The 25492-nt window shown below is 41.5% G+C and overlaps 2 protein-coding genes across 2 annotated transcripts in view; both read right to left on the bottom strand.

The window, feature by feature from the left end:
• The window catches only part of LOC131217145 (uncharacterized protein At2g24330-like), a 35299-nt gene extending 19797 nt beyond the window's left edge, over window positions 1–15502 (bottom strand). Inside the window, exon 1 of the mRNA XM_058211931.1 lies at window positions 15130–15502. The gene's annotated coding sequence lies outside the window, so the exon portion shown is untranslated. The remainder of the gene's footprint in view (window positions 1–15129) is intronic.
• Window positions 1106–8856, bottom strand: LOC131217146 (uncharacterized). The gene is made up of 2 exons (XM_058211932.1): window positions 6472–8856; window positions 1106–1739 (listed from the first exon to the last, which is right to left on the bottom strand). Exons 1-2 carry the CDS (start codon window positions 7363–7365, stop codon window positions 1650–1652), a joined length of 984 nt encoding a protein of 327 aa, XP_058067915.1. The 5' UTR covers window positions 7366–8856; the 3' UTR covers window positions 1106–1649.
• Window positions 15503–25492: the final 9990 nt, after the last annotated feature.

The following is a 25492-nucleotide window of genomic DNA, read 5'->3' on the forward strand; positions in this document are numbered from 1 at the left end:
TCAGTTCTGGGAAGATATCTGGGTGGGGGAGGCCCCTCTCAAGGTAAGATTCCTGAACATCTACCTTCTCGCTTCCTCCAAAGATAGTTCTGTGGCTGATTGCTACTCTGTAGTTGGAGACAAGATAGTCTAGAATCTGAATTGTAGAAGGTATTTACAAGACTGGGAGGTCTCAAAATATGCAGATCTTCTGGAAGAGATTTATTCAGTCAGGCCGGTTCAGTCGAATGATGACAGACTTATCTGGAGACTGGATAAGTCTTGCAGATTTTCTGTCAAATCGCTTTATAAGTTGATTCACAACAACTCGCTACTTTCAGATTCTCAGCAGCCCTCGCTCATTTGGAGATACCCAGCCCCCCTTAGGATCGTCATTTTTGGGTGGCTGGTCAGTAAGAAGAAACTTCTAACAGTCAATAATTTGAGAAAAGGGGGGATGATGCTTGCCAACATGTGCCTTTGCTGTATGAGGAACGAAGAAACTATAGACCATCTCCTAGTGCATTGCCCTTTTATTTTCAGAATTTGGTCTGAATTCAGCCAGCGATTCAATATCTCCTGGTGTGTTCCTGAAGCAGCGGATCAGTTTCTTTTTGCTTGGCATGGGATGAACATAGGCAAGAAGAAGACCAGGCTATGGAGGTTGGCCATTCTAGCCATTTGGTGGTCCGTGTGGGTTGAAAGAAATGGGAGATGCTTCTCGGATGACACTAATTCAGTTGAAGTTGTTATCTCCAAATCCAAGCGTCTCTTGATAGAGTGGGCAACATATGTAGATTCTTTGAAGACTAGCGATCTTAGCTTTATTGGAGTCTAGTCAGTCTGCTTTCTCAGCAGACTTTCTTCCCTTTTTTTGTTTCTTTTTCTGATATTAATATAATCGTCATCTTTGAAAAAAAAAAAAAAAGGTCTCTCACATAGGCACAGTGAAGGAGATGGCTTGCCAATTTGTTGGAATAGCATAACGAACATCTATTCGGCGTGGACATCCCTAGTGCTAGAGATGATCTTTGGTGACAATGTTATCAATGGAAGCCAACCATACAAATCACTGATCTTTAAGGGGGTAGCAGTATCCCATATTCTAGCAGACAACGATCTCACTAAGGATTTCATTGAAAAATTCACATTCAATTCTTAATCCCGAATTCCCCTATCAAACTCCAAAATTGGGACACACTCAGCAGCTCCAGCAAACTAGCAAAACGCACAATTGTCTTCGCAGATGTCACAGTGGAAAGATGGGACCAAGTTATTCGATAAGATCAATGCAACAATGCCCCTCTATTGGTTGCTAACCAGTGTTGTCATATGTGATTGCATAAGCCCTTATGCGATGGCATATGCCATTTTGGGAGCATATACCGCATGTGCCATAGATGCATACGTGGTTTTATGACCATTGGGCATTATGCCATGGCATATGTGATTATGCGATGGCTTATGCGATTATGCCATCACTTATGCCATTAAAAAATGTAAATTTATTGGGGTTGTGCGATGGCATATACGATTACACAATCGCATATGCACACAACACCTTAGGTCACACACGATCGCTTATGCTATTTGACAACAACATTGCTAACATATAACTTTAAACCTTCTCAGCCTAGGGGACTTCAAACACCAGATATCTTCCCGGAAGCTCACCCTGGAGCTATTGCCAACTCTGAAGCAAAGATTGTTGTCACAGAAAGTATGCACCCATGATATCGCTCTCCATATAGGCGAATGTCCTTTGCATGATGCAGTATTCACATCCCAAATATTAACATCTACCCTGTATTCTGCAACTAGAATCCTCCTAATAAAGAGTTCTCACTGTTTCCCAAATGCATCACTGATTTTCACAGCAACGCCAAATTAATCCATCAGAAATTTCGAAGCCCCAAAATGCCATACCCGATAGGTTCGCAAACCACCTTCCAAGCCACCAAATGAGATTTGTGGGGCCCCTCCCAATCATTTCACAGAAACTACTGATTTTCCTCATTTTTACTGGAAACCTTAATAGGGCACCTCAGAACCGATAAGGATAGACACAAGAACAGATCTTATCAGCGTTATCTTGAATCCCGAGGAGAATAGTTTACTTTTCTATAGCACCAGTCTTCTACTGTATTTCTTGATCACCAGTTGGAGAGTTCAGCCCCTGCACAACATAACGGATCCCTCACTCACTTTTAATTAAGAAAGTATAATTCCCCTTTTATTGATTAATTAAACATAAGCAATTTCTACCTGGTAACCTCTCCCCGATACAATGCATACATACCAATGACTTTCTAATTGCATCTTTTCCCTGTTGCACCCTTTGCATATCTCCCTCTCCTTGCCACCTCCTTTGGTGGGTTTTGATTTTCGATCATTTTTCTTATTTCTTGGAAAAGGGTATAAAGGAAAAGAAATGCCAAAGGCCCAGTTCGGGCAAAAGTTCAAGAGAGAGATCTCGCAAAAATTGAGATCTCAAATCAAGGCGAGCTATTTCTCACCTTTTCTGGAATCTTTTAGATTGCCAGAGATAAGCCTTGGATCTGTTCTCCTTTCTTCCAATGAGATCATTCACATCATGTGATTTAGGCTTTCTATACAGTAATTTCATTAGCTTGTCTTTCCACTCTATTTCATTTTTCCATATGATTTCGAATGTTCACCAGTTTTTTTATATCATGATCTGTTAGATCTTGTTTTTGTGGTCTATATCTATTTTCTGGTACGATTTCTCTGCTTATTTAAGGATTTTGTTCTTGTGCTTGGTCAGAGATTCAATGCTGTCAAGTTTTCTAGCACGCTGGGAGTTTGTTTTGGATTTTGATCATTTCTTCTCTATCATTTGCCTTGATATTTATTTTATTTTTTTTGAATGATAACAGTCACTTTCATTAGAACAGGAAAAATTACAAAAGGAGAGTCACTCCGCTGAGATAGCAGAGCAATTAGTCACCAAACAAAAACAAATTACAATCTGTTGGATGAGTTACAAAAATGGCCCATTCGATAATATAATAGTGAATTTTTGACACTATGGACCCCACTGAATTGGAAACTCCATTAAAACACCTCTCATTCCTTTCTTTCCACGCTGCCCACCAGACAGCCAGGAGGGCCATTCTCCATAACATAGTTTTTTTGTTTGCCAGTGGTGACACCATGCCAAGCTTTTAACAGCCTCCCCGTCGAATCTGGAAAGGACCAAGACATAACGAACCAAGATAAAACTGTTGACCAAATTTGGTTGATGAAGGGGCAGTGGATGAATAGATGATTCACAGATTCTGCATTTTCCATGCAGCAAAGACAGATATTCGTGATTGTCATTCCTTTTTTTCTCAAGTTATCAACCGTCAGCACTTTTCCCTTACCAACCAACCAACCAACCGAAGGCCGCAATCTTTGGAGGGAGCTTATATTTCCACACTTAGTCATTATCTCTTATGAGACATCGGCTTTCCCGCAGATGAGGTTATTTAAGGACTTGACCGAAAATATACCAGATTTATCGAATCTCCACAGCAGCATGTCTGTACAAAACCGATCAAGCTTGCCATTACCAATGCGACTGAGGAAAGCCGCGAATTCACCTATTTCTTTCTTCTACAAGCCAGGTTCCACACTATATCCTTGCCTTGTATGTGATATCTGTCAGCTACCAAAATAGCCTGATTTGGAGCCAACCGATAGATATTCGGAAAATCTTCTTTTAATGTTGTTTCTCCCACCTAGATATCTTCCCAGAAGCGAATTTTTTCAGCTTTACCTATGATGAAACCGATGCCTTTGAGAACCTCCTGCTTTGTAGCTAACAGACCTTTCCATAAAGCAGAAGCCCTATAGGCAGATGAGTCCTTGTCTACCACCCACCCATTGATCGACCGTATTTGTTTTTAACCACACAATTCCACAGATTTCCATCTTTTGTACCCAGTCTCCAGATCCACTTTGCCTAAGAGGGCCCGATTCATACTCCTACGGGTCCTAATTCCTGTGCCGCCTTCTTGGACTTGCTGACTCACCATCTTCCAGTCGAGCAGGTGGAAGTTCTTCTCGTCCTCCTTACCATACCACGGGAAATCTCGTCTCAATTTTCAAGCCTATCTAAAACCGCGCCCGAATATTTAAATAGGGACATGAAATATAGCGGCAGATTGGAGACCGCCGCTTTAATCAGAGTAAGACGACCACCCAAGGACAAATATCTACATTTCCATCTAGCTAGATAAGACTCAAATCTGTCTATAACTTTATCCCATAAGAATTTTGGAGGCTTACCCACACATAGTGGGAGATCAACAAAAGTGGTCAGGAGGCTACCCATTGAGCAATTAAAAAACTCAACGAAATGAGTTGTCTCGGCTTCGTCCATGTTAACTCCGAACTACTGTATGCGGATTATTGATTTTGTCTTGGTTAGCTTGACAAAATAGTAGAGTATCGTCTGCAAACTGGATGTGGGAAATTGGAGAGTCCAAGCCTTTGATTATACATCCGCTAATGACGCCTGCATCTTGACTTTTTTTAAGCATTCTGGAAAGAGCCTCACCCACAATAAGGAATAGGAATGGAGAGAGTGGGTCCCATTGGCGCAAGCCCCTAGAGCTGCCAAAGTATCCTTTGGGAGAACCATTTATAAGAACCAAGAAGGATGCAGAGCCCACGCATTCCTTGATCCATCTGCACCATTTGACCCCGAAGCCCATCTGAAGCATCATACATTTAAGGAAATCCCAATCAACATGGTCGTAGGCTTTTTCTAGATCGAGCTTGCATAGCAAACTCTTGGCTCCGGATTTATGGCTCGAATCAAGACATTCATACACGATCAAAGCACTATCTATTATTTGTCTACCCGGAATAAAGGCACTTTGATTGTCGGAGATAATCTTTCCCATCACCACTCTCAATCTGGAAGTCAATACTTTTGCCAAAATTTTGTAAGGGGCACCAAGAAGGCTAATCGACCTGAAATCTTGTATGGTTTCTGCTCCAGGAATCTTTGGAATCATAGCTAAGAAGCTCCAAGCTCCTTTGACAACCGACCTCTCCCTTGAAATTCATTGACGAATGCCATTACGTCTCCCTCTAAGACTTCCCAAAAAGCCCGGAAGAAAATAATCGAAAACCTATCTGGACCTGGAGCTTTATCTCCTCCCAGCACATCCACCGCCTCCTTAACTTCAGTAGTCAAAAATTTGGATACAAGAATATTGGCTTCTTCTCCCAATAAAAAATCGAAATGAAGATAATCGAGCTTTGGTCTGACCCATTCTTCTTTATGGAAGAGCTTACTGAAGTAAGAAGTCACCTCTTCAGAAATATCTTGCTTATCTTCTATTCGGACCCCGTTAACCACTAAGCTGTTGATTTTGTTTACTCTCGCACGAGCACTGGCAATAGAGTGGAAATATTTCGTATTTTTAGCACCTTCTTTTATCCATTTGCTCCGCTATTTCTGCTTCCATGAAATTTCATTTAACAGAACCCTGGCTAAATAACTTTGAATTAATTCCATTCTTTTGTTCCATCATTCCCTTGACAATGGATCTATTTCAGCAACAGCATCTATCGACTGCAACTCAGCCAAAATTGCACTAGTTTCCATCTCCCTTTTTTGAAGATCAACTAATTTCCACTCTTTGATCTTTTCTTTCAAGAGCCTTAATTTCTTATAGATTCTGAATCCGGCATAACCATCTACTACGAACCCTACCCACCAATCTTTAACCATCTGCTGGAAGCCTTCTAACCTCAGCCATCAAACATCGAATCCAAAGGGCTTCGGGCCCCAGTTATCATCGTCAATGGAAAGGATAACGGGGCTGTGATCTGACATGAGTCTAGGAAGGAGAGATTGAGAGACAAACGGGAAGCATTCCAGCCAGTCAGTCGAAACTAAAAATCTATCCAGCCTAGCAAGAATAGGATCAGCCCTATCATTTGACCAGGTGAATCTCGCCCCTTAGAGTGGAAGGTCCACCAATCCATGATCATCACTCCAACATGAGAAGGATCGCATCATCACAGAGACTTTACCCCCACCAGATTTTTCCTTCAAGTAGTGAGTAATATTGAAATCTCCTCCTATGCACCATGGCCCACTGAACTCCTGCCTTGCTGCATTTAGCTCCTCCCAGAAGGCTGCCCTTCTTTCTGCTTGGTTGGGGCCATAAACAGAGGTGAAGAAGCAACAGTCTTTGGAAACTACCTCCATGAGAAGGACCGAAACTGAGAATGCTCCAATCCAACTTTTCTCCAGCGACCACATTGACATATTCCACATCACCAGAATGCCTCCCGTACTACCTATAGCATCTGAAACCCCTTTGTTTCCTGCATGAAGATTATGTCTGCCTTGCTTCTACCACGGATGTCTTTTATAAGGCTTCTCTTCTGCCTGGACCCCACTCTTCTAACATTCCATGAAAGGATTCTCATTTAGGAAATTGATCCGCCCCTTGATCCTCCTTTGACCCTTCCCAAATCCTCCACTTTGGGAGTGGATAGAAGGCTCTGCAATTCCTTATTTTTACCCGACCTATATTGAGCAGTTCTGGGAGATTTGGACGCTGACAGAGGTCGACCCCGGGACTCAATACAGTGGAATAGGGCTAGAAAGTCTTCGGGATGATCCCCAAACGAAAGGCCTATAGATCTACCAACATGGCCCATGGCATCCCTGATCCATCTTTTCTTCTGAATGGTGTTGGCTATCTGAGCTCTTTGATCTTCGATGTTCAACCTCGCCAGACGATCTTCCCCCATAACTTCTGTTGATCTTCCCGCCCTCATCTGCAAGGGCTCTGCTTCTATGATTCCTTCCCCCAAGTCTTCATGAAATAGAGGTATAAGAGTGTGCTCTACAAAATCCTTTGACTGAATCATGGATATGGGTGAGAGAGAGATGAGGGAGTTAGCGCATTCCGACGACAATGAGCCGTGTCTGATAGATCCGAGACACGCTCCCCCTTCCATGTCGAACTTGTTTGGAGAAGGTTCGATATACAGAGGGAAGGCTGATGAAGGAGCCTTGAGAATGAGCTGACGTTCAAAATTAGGTTCCGCGTTCAAGGAGAGGTTTAGATTTATCGGATGTAGGGTCGTGTGGTCCGAAGCGAATAAAGGAGTCTCGAGGGAGGTACCGAAGCGACCTTTCGCATTCCGAACCTCCGGGAAATCGACACCGAGATCCTCGAGGCTACTAGGTGTCAAAACTCGCGCCCTCAAAGTGGGGGAGACCGAGAAGCTTTCTCGACTGTCCACATATGCAATGGCAGAATCACCGGAATCGTTGAAGGTTGACACGTATCCACTGTTGGAGTATCTGTTGCCCGATACTAACATGATATTTTTGCATTTGCCACGCATCCGTAAGTTACATCTGATGTATGTCACATGTTACAGGAAGGATACGGTAGTCTTGCGGAGTATGAGTTTGATAGTTCACATTGTTTTGAAGTCTCTACGGAGCAAATCGAATGTGTACCTTCATCCACCACCCTTTCTTTCTCGGTCGTTGACGACGAAGACGCCATTTCTCTGACCCTCCAGAGATCACCCCATCTGGGAATAGGTTCATCTTTGGCCTCTTGTTAGATCAGCAGGAACACACTTCTCTCATCAACCATGACCTGAATAGAGTTTGGTAACAAGGTGCCCTTTTCTCCTAATCCTAACTCTAATCACTCCCATCTCCTCACCAAACTTCGTTTTGGGGTCCAGTTGGATTAGATCACCCAGCCAAGATGCGATTTTCAGGAAGAAAGCTTCGTTCCACAGTTCTAATGGAACCGACCAGACCAATAACCAGACATCTTCGAAACCAAACGCCGAGAAATCTTCCCACGTTTGGATATTGAGAACTGGGCAATCTTTGTGCAATGCCCTTGCCATGATTAGGAGATCCGAGTTAATATTTGGACTCGGTCTTATCCATAGTTCCTTAAATCCAATTGGTTTAATGGAGTACGTTTCCGATGGAAAACCACAGCATTCATGTATCCAATTCCTAACTTGGGGAATCGAAACTCCCTCTTTGGTAATCACAACCACGGAGTCCCTAAGAGCAGATTTGGATTGATTCAGAGTATCTTGATTGATGTGAATTGGTCTTCCCTCAGCCTGCTCTACTTTCACCTCGACTCTTCTCAACTCCTCCTTTTGTGATTTATTGACCCTGAGGGGGCTATCGTTAGGGGGTGTTTGGCGCAGGGTATTAGATGGGATTAGATGGGATTAGGTTGGATAGAATTGCATTTGTTCCCATGCAATTCCATCTAACATTTGGGGAGGATGGGAAAGGTTGGGATTAAGTGGGATGGAATTGCATTTAGTCCTGTGGAATTGCATTTGGTCCCACAGAATTTCCGTGGATTTTGAAATCCACTCCATGTGTGGGCCCCACATTGATGCATGTGTTTATCTATGCCGCCAAACCATATACGTTATTTACACAAGACATTCTAATTATATATTCGTATAAGTGAACGACATCCATTGTGAATTTGGTCCATTGATTACAATTCCATGGTCCACCAAACATGATTTTGTTAATCCAATGTTTTCCCGTAGCAAAAATTGTATCCAAAACATGGGATTGGATAGCTAAAATACAACGGTATTTCCAGACATGCAATCATTGTGCAATAATGATATTAATCTCATCTAATACAATTCAATACCATTCAATTCCATGGACCAAACACGCCCTTAGAGAAATTGGTGGTGTATTGGAGTTCAAAAGCACCTCCTTAAAGGACCGAGATCCCTCAGATCGATCTGAAATAGAGCGTCTCTGTAGCGTATGGCCCGATTTCGGAAGGCGAAGATCTCCTCCTATTTTGCGGATGCGTCTGAGTTTCAGCCTAAATCTCCCCCCCCCCGGTGTGAAGCTTTCGCCATTGACCTGAATCGCCTTGTATAACTCTGTCTCAGAGCTCATTCTTACCAGAGCGAAACCCCTAATAGCTCCATTGACCTTGTTTCTAGGCAGCACCACGTCCATCACTACTCCAGCTCTCCCGAACACTCTAGAAAAATTGATGGGCAACCATCCTTCTGGAAACCCCTTGACAAACAGAGTCGGATAACTAGCCGCATCACGCGTCTTTATCCTTGGTTGTGTTGTTTTGGATTTACTCCTTGCAACATGAACCCATTCTCCCGCTCCCCCTATTGATTGGTTATCTACGCCCCCGTTCATCTCTGTATGTGAAACTTTTCCGTTGAATCTTCCTTCCGTCGTTTCCCATGTTGCTTCTCGGGCTTGGGAATCCGATTCTCCAGCCTTTTCTGTCATCGTCTCCGATTCCGCCATCGTTTCTGGTGCAGCTTCAGTCTTCCGCCATCTTTGTCAGCTTCATATGGTCTATTCACAATAAGTTTCATATGGTTTGGACTATGCCCTTCAGTGTGGGAGACTGCCTAATGGCTTGGCATGACATTGCTCTCCATTATCATTTGCCTTGATTTTGTGCCTTCAAAGACGATGTCGTGGCTTGTCAGTGTGAAACCCAGAGTAATTGAAGTTTTGTTTTGGCATTCTGTATTTGATCATTTGAGGCTATCTTTCAATAGACAAATCAAGGATAGTGAGATTTCTTTCGCAAAGTTTTGGATGTCCACAATTTTTTCCATATGATGCTCTGTTAGATCTTCTTTTCATGGTCTATATCTTGTTTCTTGCCAACCAGAGGAAAAAAAAAAAGGATAGGGAGACGGTCAAAATCCAAATATTTTTCTGAACATACTTTTGTTACATGAAATTGCATTCGTGTCACTTATGTAGCTATCTTGCATGTTAGTTCTGCCCATCAGCAATAATGTCAGTCCATTAATTGAAAATCTGTCATACTTTCTTTAGGAATTTCTTGGATCTTCTATTGGATCTCATTATTCTCTTTTCTTGTTCAATCTTTTTGGGGTTCTGAATGTGGTCTTTTTTACATCTTGTAACAGCATCCGTTCAACACATCAAGCACATGGTAATCAGGCTGTCAGATTCTGATACTCGCTAATGAAACCCTAATGATCATTGAAGGGCAAAATGATTATGTCTCTAAACCATCCAACTTGTTGCAAGGACAGTGTTAGAGAGAGCATTTACCTCACAATGTTTTGTAAGAAATATATATGGAATGTGTCATTGGGCTAATTATCTCGTGCAGAAGGGTAAACCAAATCTATAGGATACGTAGATCTGGGTGTAAGAATCAAAGTAGTCAGGTAGTGATATATTCAAGAGGGCTAAAATGCATGCAATGGAATGGGCGAAGGTTTTTTGAAACCTTAGGGTTGTTTTCTTTTTCTTTTTCTTTTTTCTTTTTGTAATTTGTATTCTTTCAGGCTTTGGCCTTATATAATAAAATCATTGCCTTCAAAGTAAATAAATAAATAAAAGATCCGGGTGTAATTGGGTATAACTTGTTGTAACTGTGTAACCAGGTGTAACTGCGTATGACTTGGTGTAACTGGGTATAACTGCCAGCGAGCACACACATTAAGTGCAGATGATGGACGATTAGGATTAGCCCTTGGTGAAGTCAACTCTACTCTAACATCCTTCATTTCCATTCCAATTAACTGTATCCCTAAACCAAATCTTTCCACTGTATGTCTAGACCCAAACGAGGAGACAATTAATTACTAATGGTGCAATAAAGATGAACTGCACAAATTTAGTTTAATCATAAGGGTTAATAATATAATAAATGCCAGATGGTAAAAACTATAATAAGAAAGTTAATAAGCATTCTTTCACATGCAAATATCTATTATCTGCATATTCACTGATGGATGGTCTATTTCATATCAATAAGGCCTTACATTTTTCCGTAAAATGGTTAAAAGATCTTTGGGTTCTAATGTACTGCTATCCTGGGGTATTTGCACTCAAAACAGTTCATACAAGCACACATGTATTTGTGCACGTTCATTTGCACATGCAAAACTACATAGCATGGGTGTCTTCCGTGAATAGACAAGCACTCACGTCATGTTAGATGTAGCATAAATAAGTCCACATACATAGAGCATCAAAATCAACCACCTCTAATTATCAGAAAGTATCTACAACTAATTAGGGGAGTTGATATTTACACCTTATTGTTTTCAAACAAACGAGTAACGACACATCCAACAACTTCAGTTTCAAACAAACGACACCTCCAACAACTTCAGTATTGGAAAGGTTTGACTATCCGTATAATACACACCACACTTCCTAGAAATGTATCTGATGGGTCCTAATGCTTAGCAGTTGTTGCCGTAAGTCTAGATGGCAATAGGTAGTTTCCATATTTAGATAGGCCCCACACATTAACAACAATGTATGGCCCTCACACAACCCTTAAGCACAGGACAAGGCCACACGCATTTTTCACATCTAGATGGTGATAAGATTCAAAATTAGAAGCCCAGATAGATAGTGATAGTTTTTATTTTAATAAGTTCTAATTAAAGGGGCATCTGCACTTGAGTTGGCATAAGACGTGATTAGCTTGAAAGATCAGGCCTCCTGGTGCATGAAGAAGCACTGAGTTAATAAAAATTCTTTCTTATTTCTCATATTATTTCATTAATACTTACTAGCCAAGAGTCCTACCATATTTGGAAACAAATAAAAGAGATAATCATTCTGCCCTAATCACATCTTATGCCAACTCAGGTGCAAATGCCCTTCGACACAATCAAACCCGAACAAACGAAATGTTGAATTGAATCGTACCAGTCTCTACTAGGAGTTATTACTCATTTTTGTACTAGCTGTTTTATTTTGCAATTATTTCTTCAATTGAGAGAAAGGTGCTTTCAATTGGAACTAACTAAAATAAATAAATAAATAAACTATCACTATCTAACTGGATTTATAATTTTAAATCTTATCTCCATCTATATCCAAAAAATGCATGCGGCCCATCCCATGATTGAAGGTTGTAGGCCCATCCATACCTTGCTAATGTGTGGGGCGCCCATCTAAATATAGAAACTACCTGCTTTCATCAAGATCTGTAAGGGTATTTGAGGCTTATCTAGATCCGAAGATTTTGTGGGGCCCATCGAGTGATTAAAGGTTGTGTAGGGCTCTCTGGTAGACGGAGTGAATGTACATATAAAACATGATAAATGGAGTGGATTTACATTTTATTTAATAATAAATAAATAAAAACATGGTGGGCCCTAGACTTGGGCATTTTTAGGGGATTCCAGTCCCCAATCTACCACCGAATGTGTTTTATTCTTTTTGCAGGATAGGGTAATGTTCATCCGAAAATATTAACTGCAAGTAGGATTTGGGTAAATGCGAGTACGTTTACAGCTCAATCCCAAAAACACATGTCCCCTTTTCTATCCTCAGCCCTCTCTCCCATTTGCCTCAAACCCCTCTCTTTCCCATCTCGATCTTGACCATGATCTTGATCGCATCACATTCTCAACCTCGACATCATTGTAGGGCTCCGTTAAGAAGAAGAAGAGGAGGAGGAGGACACAAGCGCATCTCAATCTCCCTCTACCTCTCTGGATAGCTCTCCCTCCCTCTATGGTCAATCGATGGCCCAAATTACCAATCTAGGCCATTCATTTTTGTTTTGTGATCCATCCACAATTTTTCCTGTGTTTGGGGCTGAATAAATCAGAAATCTTAATCAGTGAAGTTGGCTGATTTTCACAAAGATGTGTGAGCATGTTGTTGAAGTTCGGGGCAGTGGTGGCATGATTAATTTCCATTGGAAGATAACTTTGTAGAGCTCTTTGGAGGGGGCATCAATGACAAGCAATGTATCATTTTCTATTAGTATGATGCTTTTTTTTTTCTTAGAGCCTATTTGGATATATGGATATGAAAGGAAACACCATTTCCATGAAACTACCTTTTCATAGTTTGTGAAGACTTTCTTTAGGAGAATTTGTGGAAAATACAATTTCCAATTTTTTTTATCAATAAATTTATTTTCTTAACTACACCCTAAGAAAGGCATTTTCCCACAATGGAAGGAAGATGAGCTTTTCAAGAGTTACAAATGTGTCAATTTCCATCTTCAATCGCCTCACCTGTGCCACGTGTGGCATTGTCCATCTTCGATTATGCCTCACATGTACCTGTATGAAACATATCTATGTTCCACAAGTGCCAACATCCATCTTCTCATGCCCCACACGTGGGTTGTGTAAAACATCTCACATGTGCTATGTTCCATGTGAGCTACCATCCATCTTCTCTTGCACCCAACATGGGCAAAGCATCCTACATGTGCTAATGTGCCACATGCACCACCGTCATGCGCAAAGCATTCCATATGTGCCAATGTGCCACATGTATCACCATCATCTTCACTTGTGCTCCACATGTGCAAGGCAACCCACATGTGCCTTCGTCCATCTTTAATTGCTCCATGTATGCCATATGTGTCAATGTGACAATGTGCAACGTGAACAAGCGTTATCCTCTAGCTTCAATTGCCCACATGTGTCAAATATACAAATGTATCTCTTGTGCCACATGTGCCAACATACAGCTTCAATCACCTCACATATGTTGTGAATGTCGCATATGCAGTTGTCAATTTCCTAGCATCACGTACGTGTCAAATGTGCGGATTTGGCATGCGCCAATAACTATTACGCTTTTTTCCCAAGAAAATTATTCCGTTTTGTCAAAAAACAAGTTTGAAAATAGCCAAAATTTATAGGAAAAACTTGTTGAAAGGGAAAACTATGTTTTGTTTCCTACAGTTTCTTAGAAATAAGGGCCTATTTGGATTTATGAAAAGCATGGGAAAGAAAACAATGTTTCTCATAAAACCTTATTTCCAAGAAACTGTGAGAAACGAAACATGGTTTTCCCGATTTGTTTTTCAACAAGATTTTCCTATAAATTTTGACTATTCTCAAACTTGTTATTTGGCAAAAAAAGAAGAAAATTTCTTGAGAAAAAATCTTAATAGTTATTGGCATATACCAAATTAGCACATTTGGCACACATATGGGACGCTAGAAGATGGACAATTGTATATGTGGCATACAAAACAAATGTGGGTTGCTTAAAGCTAAACCGTGGCACGTCTAAGGTGCTTGAAAGTTGCATGGTGGCACATGCAACACAAGAGACATGTTGATATGCTTGGTGCACGTGGGCTCTTGAAGCTAGAGGGTAGCACTTGTGCACATTGGCACATGTGGCATATATGGAGTGATTGAAGATAGAAGAAGGCACACATGGCATATTAGCACATGTGGAGCACAAGAGAAGAAGATTGTGGTACATGTGGCATATTAGCACATGAGGGACGCTTTGCAAATGTGGGGTGCAGGAGTAGATGGATGGTGGTAGATGCGACACATTAGCACATGTGGGATGCCTTACACATGTTGTGTGCAAGAGAATATGGATGGTAGCTCACATAGCACATTGACACATGTGGCATGCGTGGGGCATAACCAGAGATGGACAATGGCACATGCGGCACATGTGACATGATTGCATGGACAGTGGCACATTTGGGTCTAACTCTTGAAAAACTCATTTTCCTTCAATCTTCAGAAAATCCCTTTCTTAGGGTAGAGTTGGGAAAATAAATTTGTTGATTTTCTTTTCCTTTTTTTAAGTGGGAAATTGTGTTTCCCACAAAGAAAGGCTTCAAAAACAATGGAAATGTAGTTTATGGGGAAATGGTATTTCCTTTCATTTGGATGAATCCAAACTTGCCCTAAGGTTTCACGAGAAGCACTGTTTCCTTTCCCATGCTTTCACAAATCAAAGCAAGCCCTTAGGTATGTTTGGTTGCAACAAATTCCATTACATATCGTGGAATTTTTCATCAGATTAGACTGATTGATCATGAAATATCATGATATTTGGTGCAAATAGTGTAATTGAGACGAATTGGAAGTAATTGACAGGAATTGGAGAATCGAGTGCGCTTGGGAGCATATAATTGGAGGTAATTGGAATCCTCATAAAGATGACTTTTTTGAATTCCTCTCTGAAACCCATGAATCAGGCGGAGGAGGAATCGGAATCCTCTCCAACGGCCACATTTTTTTTAACGTTGGAGGGGTTTTCTTTGAAAAGGATATTCTCACCCCTCAACAACATCTCTCTCCCAAAATCGCCGGAATCCAGAGCTTTCGTACCTGCTCCGACGTGTTTATCTCTCTCCCTGCCTTGATCCCCGTCGCTGAAAATCTCGAAACTCCCCGTATCTGCGAAGCTCGCCGGAACTCTGTCTCGGCGCTTCTCAGTCGCCGGTACGTTCCTCTCTCCTTCTCTTCCCGTCGCCACCCACCGAAAGACCTATGAACGCGGAAAGTACCCCTTTTACGCTTATTTGATACTCCGGTGGAGTGTGATGCTTGATACACATGCGCCCCGTAATCTGATGCTTGAGTTATTTGATGCTCTGGCAGAGTGTGATGCTCGATACTCACCCACCGTGTCATCCATGGCGGACGCGGCCTACGTCCTAACCCCGCCCGGACGGATCCGGGCGGGGGCACTGTGGAGCCCACCGTGATGTAAGTATTTTATCCACGCCGTTCATTGCTTTCCTCGTATCATTTTAAGGTACGAACCTAAAAATAAAGCAAGTCCACTGCTCCACTAAACCACACCAAAGGAAGCTGCAGTAATTATGACACCCACCCTTGAAACCTTTCCAAGGGCCACTGTGATGTTTCATTACCATCCAACTTATTCATAAGGTCATGTAGACGTGGATGAAGTGAAAACACAAATATCAGATTGATCCGAAACTTCTCCAACTCCCAAGAAGTTTTTAATGGTGTACGTTCTATCCCCACTTTGTGGTACACTTAAGAACTGCACCTATCTCATTTTTTGGTTAATATCTTAAAATGATATAAGAAAAATGATGAATGGCATGGATGAAACACCTACATCACGTTGGGCCCCACAGAGCCCCGCCCGGACGGATTACTGTCCGGGTGAGGGTAGGACGCAATCGGCGTCCATCCATGGCGCCCGAATTTCAAGCCGACCCAAAACTCAGGTGAGCCACATCACGATCAACGGTTGGGGTGACGTGTTCGTCACGTCCACCGAAGATCTCTAATGAGTGTTTTCCCACTGTACGCCTCAGGTATAAGCTAGCAACCTTATCACGCCCGTCCAAACTTATTAGACTACGCTCCTAATGTACGGGCAACTTTTCACCGGAGCAAAATACCCCGCCATTCCTTCCGGAAGGATGGGCTGGTGTGCGAAGACGAGCGCTGACGCTCCTCCACCTCCGAGTTGTACGAACAGTTCAAAAGAGATCAAAGTTACATAGGCCCATAGTTACGTATTTATTATATCCACAGCGTTCATCCATATTTCGAGATTACAGAGTATTATAAAAAACAAAGAAAAAAGAGAATCATATTGAAAGATCAGTTGGACCACACCACAAGAAAATTGATATTCACCGTTAAAACTTTCGCAGGGCCCACCATAACATTTATTTTCCATCCAATCCATTAATAAGGTCACAAAAACCTGGATGAAGAGGAAAAACAAATTTCATATTGATCCAAAACTTCTGTGACCCCTAAAAGGGTTTCAATGGTAGTCGTTCAATCCCCCACTACCTTTTATAGTGTGGTCCACTCGATAGTTAGATCTATCTTATTTTTAGTCTCAAGCCTTAATACGAGCTCGCCAAATATATGGACGGTTTTGATATAACACATACCTCATGATGGGACCCATAAAGGAGTGGGAGATTGCAACAGCAAAAAAAAAACTTCTCAGCAAATTTTATTTTATTCTTTCAAGGAGAAATTTTTTCTCCTTACATTTTTCTCTAATACATATTTATATAAATACGTATATACAAGCATATAAAAAATAAAAATAAAAATAAAAATAAAACATCTCTCTTTTTTTTCATTTCTTTCTTTATTCATTTAACAAGTGTATCTTCTAAACCAAAATGAGTTAATTGACGTACCATATATGATTTTAGGGTAGGAGAAGTTACTTTAGCCAGCTAGCCAACCAACCTAGTTATTTTCTAAAATTCCATCAGGTCGATGGTTGAAAATCCATTTCATTCATTTTGCGGTCAATTTCAATCGTTTTGCGGTTAATTTCATTCACTTCGTAGTCAATTTCAATCAGTTCATGGTGAATTTCATTAACTTCGCGGTCAATTTCATTCACTTCGTGGTCAATTTCAATCAGTTCGCAGTGAATTTCGTTCACTTCGTAGTCAATTTCATTCACTTCGCAATCAATTTCATTCAGTTTGCGGTCAATTTTATTTACTTCCTTCACTTCGTAGTCGATTTCATACACTTCGCGGTCAATTTCAATCAGTTCGCAGTCAATTTCATTCACTTCACGATTAATTTCATTTACTTCGCGATTAATTTCAATTAGTTCGCAATGAATTTCATTCACTTCACGGTCAATTTCATTCACTTCGCGGTCAATTTCATTCACTTTACGATGAACTTCACTCTTTTCGCGGTCAATTTAAATTAGTTTGCGATCGATTTCATTCACTTTACGGTCAATTTTACTCACTTCGCAATCAATTTCATTTACTTCGCGGTCAATTTCGTTCGCTTCGCAGTGAATTTCACTCACTTCGCGGTGAATTTCATTCGATTCGCAATGACAATGGAAGAAAGATTGGACAAGGGAAGGTCTTAGGTGAATCAACCTAGTTGCTAGTGAGCTTCTCAAAGAAGCGAACAAGTGTGTGAACATTGGCAAGCCAATATTCGAAAGCGTGCCTAGAGTCGAAATTGGCGATGAGTTCTGCTACAGGGTAGTGATTGCCATCATTGGCCTTCATCGGACTCATCAAGGTGGGATAGATTACACAAAGATAAGGGAAAAGATCCTGGCTATGAAATATCAACATTCCTCCTAGTCAATCATGTAACTCATTAAGGTCTATCAACATTCATACGAAATGATTGAAATTCACTGTAAAGTGAGTGAACTTCATCACGAAGTGAATGAAATTTATTTCAAAGTGAGTGAACTTCATCACGAAGTGAATGAAATTCTAGGTTGACCACACCATAAGAAACAATGATCAATGGCCATTAAAAACTTTTTATGGGCCATAAAAGTTTTGGGTCAAGCTGATAGTTGTGCTTTGCCTTCATCCATGTATGTGTGACCCTATCAACATGTTGGATGGCTAATAAACTTCGCGGTCAATTTCATTCACTTCGCGGTCAATTTCACTCACTTCGCGGTCAATTTTGTTCACTTCGCGATGAATTCCGTTCACTTCATTTACTTCGCATGAATTCCCTTCACTTCAGGATGAATTTCCTTCACTTCGCGGTCGATTACATTTAATTCGCGGTGAAATTTCTTCCATTCGTGGTGAATTCCATTCAATTCATCTGCTTCGCAGTGAATTTCATTCACTTCGCGGTCAATTCCATTCACTTTGCGGTGAAGTTCCTTCACTTCGTGGTCAATTACATTTACTTAATTCAATTCACGGTGAATTTCCTTCACTTTGTGGTCAATTTCATTCAATTCGCAGTGATTTTCCTTCACTTTGTGGTCAATTACATTCACTTCATTCAATTCATAAATGAATTTCCTTCACTTCGCGGTGAATTTCACTCATCTCGCGGTGAATTTCCTTCACTTCGCGGTCAATTACATTAACTTTATTTACTTCACAGTAAATTTCCTCCACTTCGCGATGAATTTACTTCACTTCGTGGTCAATTCACGGTGAATTCCATTCACTTTGTGGTGAATTTCATTTAGGTTGTGTTTGTTTTTTAACGTATGATGAATTAGCTGCGAAAATGGTCATCATGACCCTTTCGCGCATTTGACGAGTGGGAAGGCGGTGTATCCAAAGTGTCTGGGAAATGCACATCCAGTGCTCTGATATTACGCTAAGAAATCCCTAGATGAATACGGCCGATCTCCAAAGACTTCTTTGCGACAGGACGACAACGGTTCCATGGTTCGCGAGAGTACGGTGCGTCAGACACAATCTTTATATAGTATGTCATCCTCTCAAACGGACGCCTCCGTGCCTCTCCAGCCTTCTTCACGGATACGAGCGTCCACCATCCCTACATATTCTTCCTAGCATAATGCCGAGATTCGCCCTAAACAAATATTTGTTCTTCCTCTTTGCAGGTATATTGTTCATCTTCTATCCACCATAGAGCTTCGTCGGGAACTCGGCCGGGACGTGTGGCCCACAGGTACAAGTGTCCACCATCCCCACTTGATTTATATATACTCTGTGATTTTTCGTTCATCATTTCATTCAAATGAGGCGCATCAGATGAATGGATTAGATGGCATATAAACCCCATAAGAGACCCTACAGAGCAAACAGTGGATGCCTCATGACAACCGCTTCGCAAGGTATGGCCCACCTGAAATTGGGAAGATCATGTTATTTTGGGTTTCAAGGTGAAGAGATGACCATACCCAATGGATGTAGCAGATCTCATGAAGATCCACCGACATGAAGGTTGGTTAGCGGTAGGCGAGGGATGCCGGTATTGTAGTTCTCGTAGATTCCATCAAAATGGGTGGGCCATTGACATGGTAGAACCTGTCTTTCCCCATACTTCTGGACCCCTTGGACGGTTGGATGACACTTACACGTTGTGGTGGCGAGGTCCACTGCAATGTATGTAAGAAATCCATTCCGTCCATCAGTTTTGTGAGATCATTTTATGACATGTGACCAAGAATGAGGCGGATCAGGTACCAAAGTGGGTCACACCCGAGAGGGAAAATATGGGAAATAATTTTTTTACCGTTGAAACCTTCTTTGGCTCCACCTTGATGTTTGTATGCTATCCAAACCTTATACAAGGTCATTCCATGGGATGAAGTGAAATCCCCACCGTATATAAGGTCTTTCCATGCTATCCAAACCTTTTTTTCGCATGATATAAAATAATCTCTCACAATGGATGAACGAGGTGGATTTCTCCAAAATATCACGGTGGGCCTCACCCAGCATCCTTACGCATAAACTTCATGCTAGGCTTTTGCAGTGAATCCGCGTCCCATAGAAAATAGTGGAAAGATTGATGAGGCAGATAATGAGGCAGGTATAAGTCAGATAGTGAGGTAGATCCAAAGCTTCAGTGGACCACACCACAGAAAACAACGGAAAGATTGATGACCACCGTTGAAACCTTCCTAAGGCCCACCCTGATGTTTTTTCGAAATCCAACCTGTTCAAAAGTTAAAAAAGACATTGAAGAAGGGAAAATACAAATATCAGCTTGATCGAAAACTTTTATGGCCTTTAAAAGTTTTTAACGGTGGTGTCACTCTCCCCACTATTTTCTGTGGTGGGGTCCACTGGAGCTTTGGATGTGATTCATTCTTTGGATATTACCCTAAAATGATCTCTCCAGATGGATGGACGGCGTGGATACACAACATACATCATGGTGGGGCCGACAAAACTTGGTGACGTCACATCAGTAAGAGTCTCGCACCTAACCTGTCAGTAGCTAATTTGCGCCCGTGTATAAGGCGTTGAATACATGTGGTTGGCCAACCCAATCTACTGCCACTGGAACGTTTCACCATACTGCCATAGCGTCGAAAAACAAACGCGCACAAGGGCATTTACACTCCCACCCAACCTTTTCAAACGAAAGAAACGGTGATGATGTTCGCTAACAAACCCAAGGCATTTCCCTGAGCATGTAATAAATGCTCAGGGAGAGTGTAAACCGCTGTGAAATCAAAAAACAAACACGCCCTTAATTCATTTACTTCATAGTGAATTTCCTTCACTTCATGGTGAACTTCTTTCACTTCGCAGTTAATTCCATTCACTTCGCGGTAAATTTCCTTCACTTTGCGGTCAATTCCACTCACTTCCTGGTCAATTTCCTTTACTTCACGGCCAATTTCATTCACTTCGTTCACTTTGTGGTGAATTTCATTCACTTTGTGATGAATTTTTTTCACTTCGCGGTCAATTCCATTCACTTCGCGGTCAATTCCATTCACTTCGCAGTCAATTTCCTTCACTTCGTGGTGAATTTTCTTCACTTTGTGGCCAATTCCATTTACTTCGTTTACTTCACGGTGATTTTTCTTCACTTTGCGGTCAATTTCATTCACTTTACAGTCAATTTCAATGGCTACAGTTATAATCCGTAACCATAGAGAACCCTAACTTTCAGAAATCGCATTTCTGGTAAAGCAGGGGCATTTTCGTCCAGTAAATGTGTGTCCATACAGCAAGAAAGTATTCTTGGAAGTTAAGTATGGGAGGGCTTAGTATGGCGCATGGCTCAGAAGTGAGTTGTACATTAGTAAAAATCTCATCTCTAATCCAAAAATTAGTTGGGACATTGCACGTGGTAAATTGAAATGACATCTACAACTAGGGCTGTCAACTAACCAGGGCTGGGGTTGGTCTTGGCTCGAATTTTGAATTGTTTTAGTCCAGGCCATTAGGCCAATGCTATTCAAAATCTGATTTTGTAGGCCTGAACTCGGCCCGTTGCCACCCTCGTTTAAAACCTCTACGTTCACTTGTTGTGGTCCAGTGCAATGTAAGATCACATTTAAAAACTTGTACATTCACTTGTTGTGGTCCACCTAAGCTTTTTAAATGGGTTGATTTTTATTGCACCCATGTTCTGAGTATGTTCAAAATGTGGGATGGAATTGCATTTGCTCCGTGCAAAATTCATACTGTTTTTGGAAACTATCGAACGGATTGGATTAATCCAAGCATCATATCATCGGTTTCAAACAGTACGTGCACCAAGATTTTTGGATTTCAAAATCCAAGCCCACATTGATGCAGGTGTTTTATCTATTCCATCCATCTATATGTACCCTTTACACGTGACGGTCAAGTTTTATATGCGTACAAGTTGCCTACAACAATTGTGAAATCGACTATGTTGATTGCAATTCCATGGCCTGCTAAACATAAGTTTCACTTAATATCAAGTTTTTCTCATAGATGAAGAATTCGATCCCAAACATGTTGAATTACATTATTAAAATACCATGTTATTTCAAGACATGCAATCATTATGTAATAATGATGTTAATTCCATCTAATGTAATTCCATACCATTTAAGCCCACACACAAAAGAGGCCCTTAATGGACTATTTAAAGGACCATGGAATTGATATATCTAATTACACTGTGATTCAATATAGAATGTGCATACTCACCTCAATGCTATAACATCCAATCTGTCTACCATGTTATCGTTGGTGGTTGAATATCATGTCGATCCAAAACTCAAGTGGGGCACACCACAGTGAACAATTGGGATAAGGATGCCCCCAAATAGAATATTTTAGATCATGAGCCGTAATTTGTCTCAGCTATAAGCATTTTAGCATGGGCTTTTCTAGGGCAAATAGTAAGCCTGTAACCTATTTTCATGACTGGGCTGGAATCAATCTCCATAAAAAGACCCTAGCATATATATAGTCCATCAATAGTGATGATGATGATCATGTCGTTAGGGGGTGTTTGGCGCATGGTATTAAATGGGATTAGGTGGGATATAATTGCATTTGGTCCCATGCAAATAGAGGTGTACACGAGTCGAGCTGAGCCGAGCTTTGCCTAGCTCATGCTCGACTCAGACAACTTGCGTCTTAGCTCGTGCTCGGCTTGGCTCAACCTTTGAGCTTGGAACAACAGTTCATGCTCGGCTTGGCCAGCAACTCAGTCCAGTTCAAGCCAAGTTCGAGTTCGAGTTTTTGAGTTGAGTTTGAGCTCGTAACACAAGTTAGAAAAGACCCAATCTTCAAAAATCCAAATTATAAATTAAAAATAAAAATAAAAAATTGAAGCATTGCTAACTGCTTGGTCACCATACTCTACCTCCAGATCTACAAAGGAAAAAATGAATAGGGAGGGATAAATTACTGGATGCTAGCATCATCGACGATCCCATTTGCCATCCCAGCCGACAACCTAGCATGCCCCGACGAGAGGTGTGCACACCCATTGAAAAGAAATTACAGGAGAAGAAGAGGGCAACAACGACGCCAAGGAAGCCGAAGAAGGGAGCAGTTTCGTCGCCGCTGAAAGTACAAGACATCCTCTCCTTGCTTTTTTCTATTGCAAATCTCGGGGTTTTGCTCTCTCTCTTCTCGGTGTTTTTGGAGAAGAGATTTCTGGATCCGAAGTATTATATGATTGAGGCGATTTCTCGACGGACGCTAGACACTAGGGAGGGAGGGAGAGAGAGAGAGAGAGAGAGAGAGAGAGAGAGGGTCAGACATTGGACGGATTTGGGGATTTGGGAATTTAGTGCTTTTTAAAAAAGAGTAAAGCACCCCCGAGTATTTATATATATAATATATTCTATTATTAATATACCTGGTTTTTAATCCGAGCCGATCTGAGTCGAACCAAGTCAGGTTCAAGCCAATATTGAGTAGTTGAGTCGAGCTCGAGCAAGCTCGAACTCGGCTCGGCACTTTTTCAAGCTCAAAAAATCAGCTCGACTTGACCTGAACTCAGTTTCGAACCGAGTCGAGTCGAGCTTTTTTGAGTTGAGTCGAGCGAGCTTCCGAGCTAAATTTGCTCGTGTACAGCCCTATGTGCAAATTCCATTAAGTGTCTGAGGATGACATGAAGAGTTAGGATTGGGTGGGATGGAATTCCATTTGGTCTCCAGTAGGATTTCTGTGAATTTTGAAATCCACTACACATGTAGGCCTCACATTGATGCACATGTTTTATCCCTGTTGTTCATCCATACACACCTTTTACACATGATATTCTAGTTATATCCACAAGTGACCGACATTCATTGTGAATTTGGTCCGTTGATTACAATTCCATGGTCCACCAAATTAAATTTTTAATCCAATATTTTTCCCATAACAAGAATTTTATCCCAAACATGGAGATTTGATGGCCCAAATACTATGGCATTTCCCCACATGCAATTATTGTGCAATAATTGAGTTAATCCCATCTAATACAAGTCCATACCATTTAGTCCCATTGAAAACATTGGCCTAAATTTTAAATGTTAGGCTCATGTCCCAAAACCATGCATTTGTCGTTATGATATATATGTTATATCCATGCCATGCGTTCATTTGATCATATCATGTTTACGACACAAGCCAAAAAAATGAAGGAGATCCAGAGTTCAAGTAAACCACACCACAAAAACACAATGAAAATTGAACGATAATCATTGAAAACTTCTTGGGTACTTGCAAATTTTAATAACAAGCTGATATTTGTGTTTTCCCTCCATCCATGTCCTGTGTGACCAGACGAATAGGATAGGTTCTCAGATAAACATTATGATGGCAACTACATAAGTTTCAATGGTCCCACTACTTATTGTGGTGTGGTCCACTTGAGTTTTGGATCTGCCTCAAAATTTAAGCTCGTGACCTAAAATTAACTGGCAAAATAAATGGACAATGGATAAAGCACATACATCACAGCAGGGCTTATAGAATCCGTTTCATTTTTTCAGTGGAGTCTGCCAAAAAGGCATAGCTATCACCTTCTGACAGCCTTCTTTCCAGCTAACTTCTTTGGTAAGTAATTAATACTAAAAAAAGATGAACTTCACTGTAAATTCAAAGCCATTCAATTAATTGAATGGGCCTTCAGATAATGAAAATAGTTGATGGTTAAAAAGTATAATATTAACAAAAGATTGAATTACCCAATAAGTCTATTCCTCATAAAATAAGTAATTAGTAATGAGTTCCAATGTGTGCCCGGATTCTAGGTCTAAGAGAATTGAGGAGCATTGTAGAGAGGAATCTTTCCGTACCTCGCAAGCTGACAAGGGACCTACTATTATAGCTACTGGGGCGTGTGTCGCACGAGGATTCTCTTCCCGATATTGAGCGCGGGATCTTCTCCTGGGATCACGGGGATAAGATCGTGCCCATCTTGAGCCTTCATCCGATCCCGTGAACTTCGGGGTCGGAGATCTTATCCCAAGATATCCGGGATGAGGCTCGACCTAGCGATGGTCGGTCTGGCAGGGTGGTCCGCCCGACGCATGCCCGGGACGCTGATGAGTCGTCCGAACCGACTCAACCTTTGTCTCGGTTTAGCGCACCATGCCTCGGACTTGACACATCCTTTTGTGATCCGAGGCATTAAGTCCGAGTCTGCGGACTTGTATTTTTTATCCCCAACAGTAAGCCCCCCCTACTCCGTGTATTTCATATGACACTTAGGAGTAGCGAGTTTTGAGTCGGTTCATAACCCAGTCCGAGACAGTAGGTGGTCATTTAATGCGTTCCATGTCGCCTTTGACGGGAGGCGGTTCGGTTCCTGACATCGCATGCGCCGTCAGCCGTCAAGTCGCTCATCCCGCCAATGAGGGTTGGACACGTAGCAAGAGCATTATTGTCGTCAGTCGACGAGCGCCACGTGTCGAGTGGGGGAATCGATGCAGGCGTCGAATCATTTCCTCATTAATTACTCCCGCCGTATGGCGATCTTATAAATTGGTGGGGGTCCGCATTTTGAACTTCTATTGCCATTCCTA

The sequence above is a fragment of the Magnolia sinica genome, chromosome 10, assembly GCF_029962835.1.
Source record: "Magnolia sinica isolate HGM2019 chromosome 10, MsV1, whole genome shotgun sequence".
NCBI classification, from domain to species: Eukaryota; Viridiplantae; Streptophyta; class Magnoliopsida; order Magnoliales; family Magnoliaceae; genus Magnolia; species Magnolia sinica.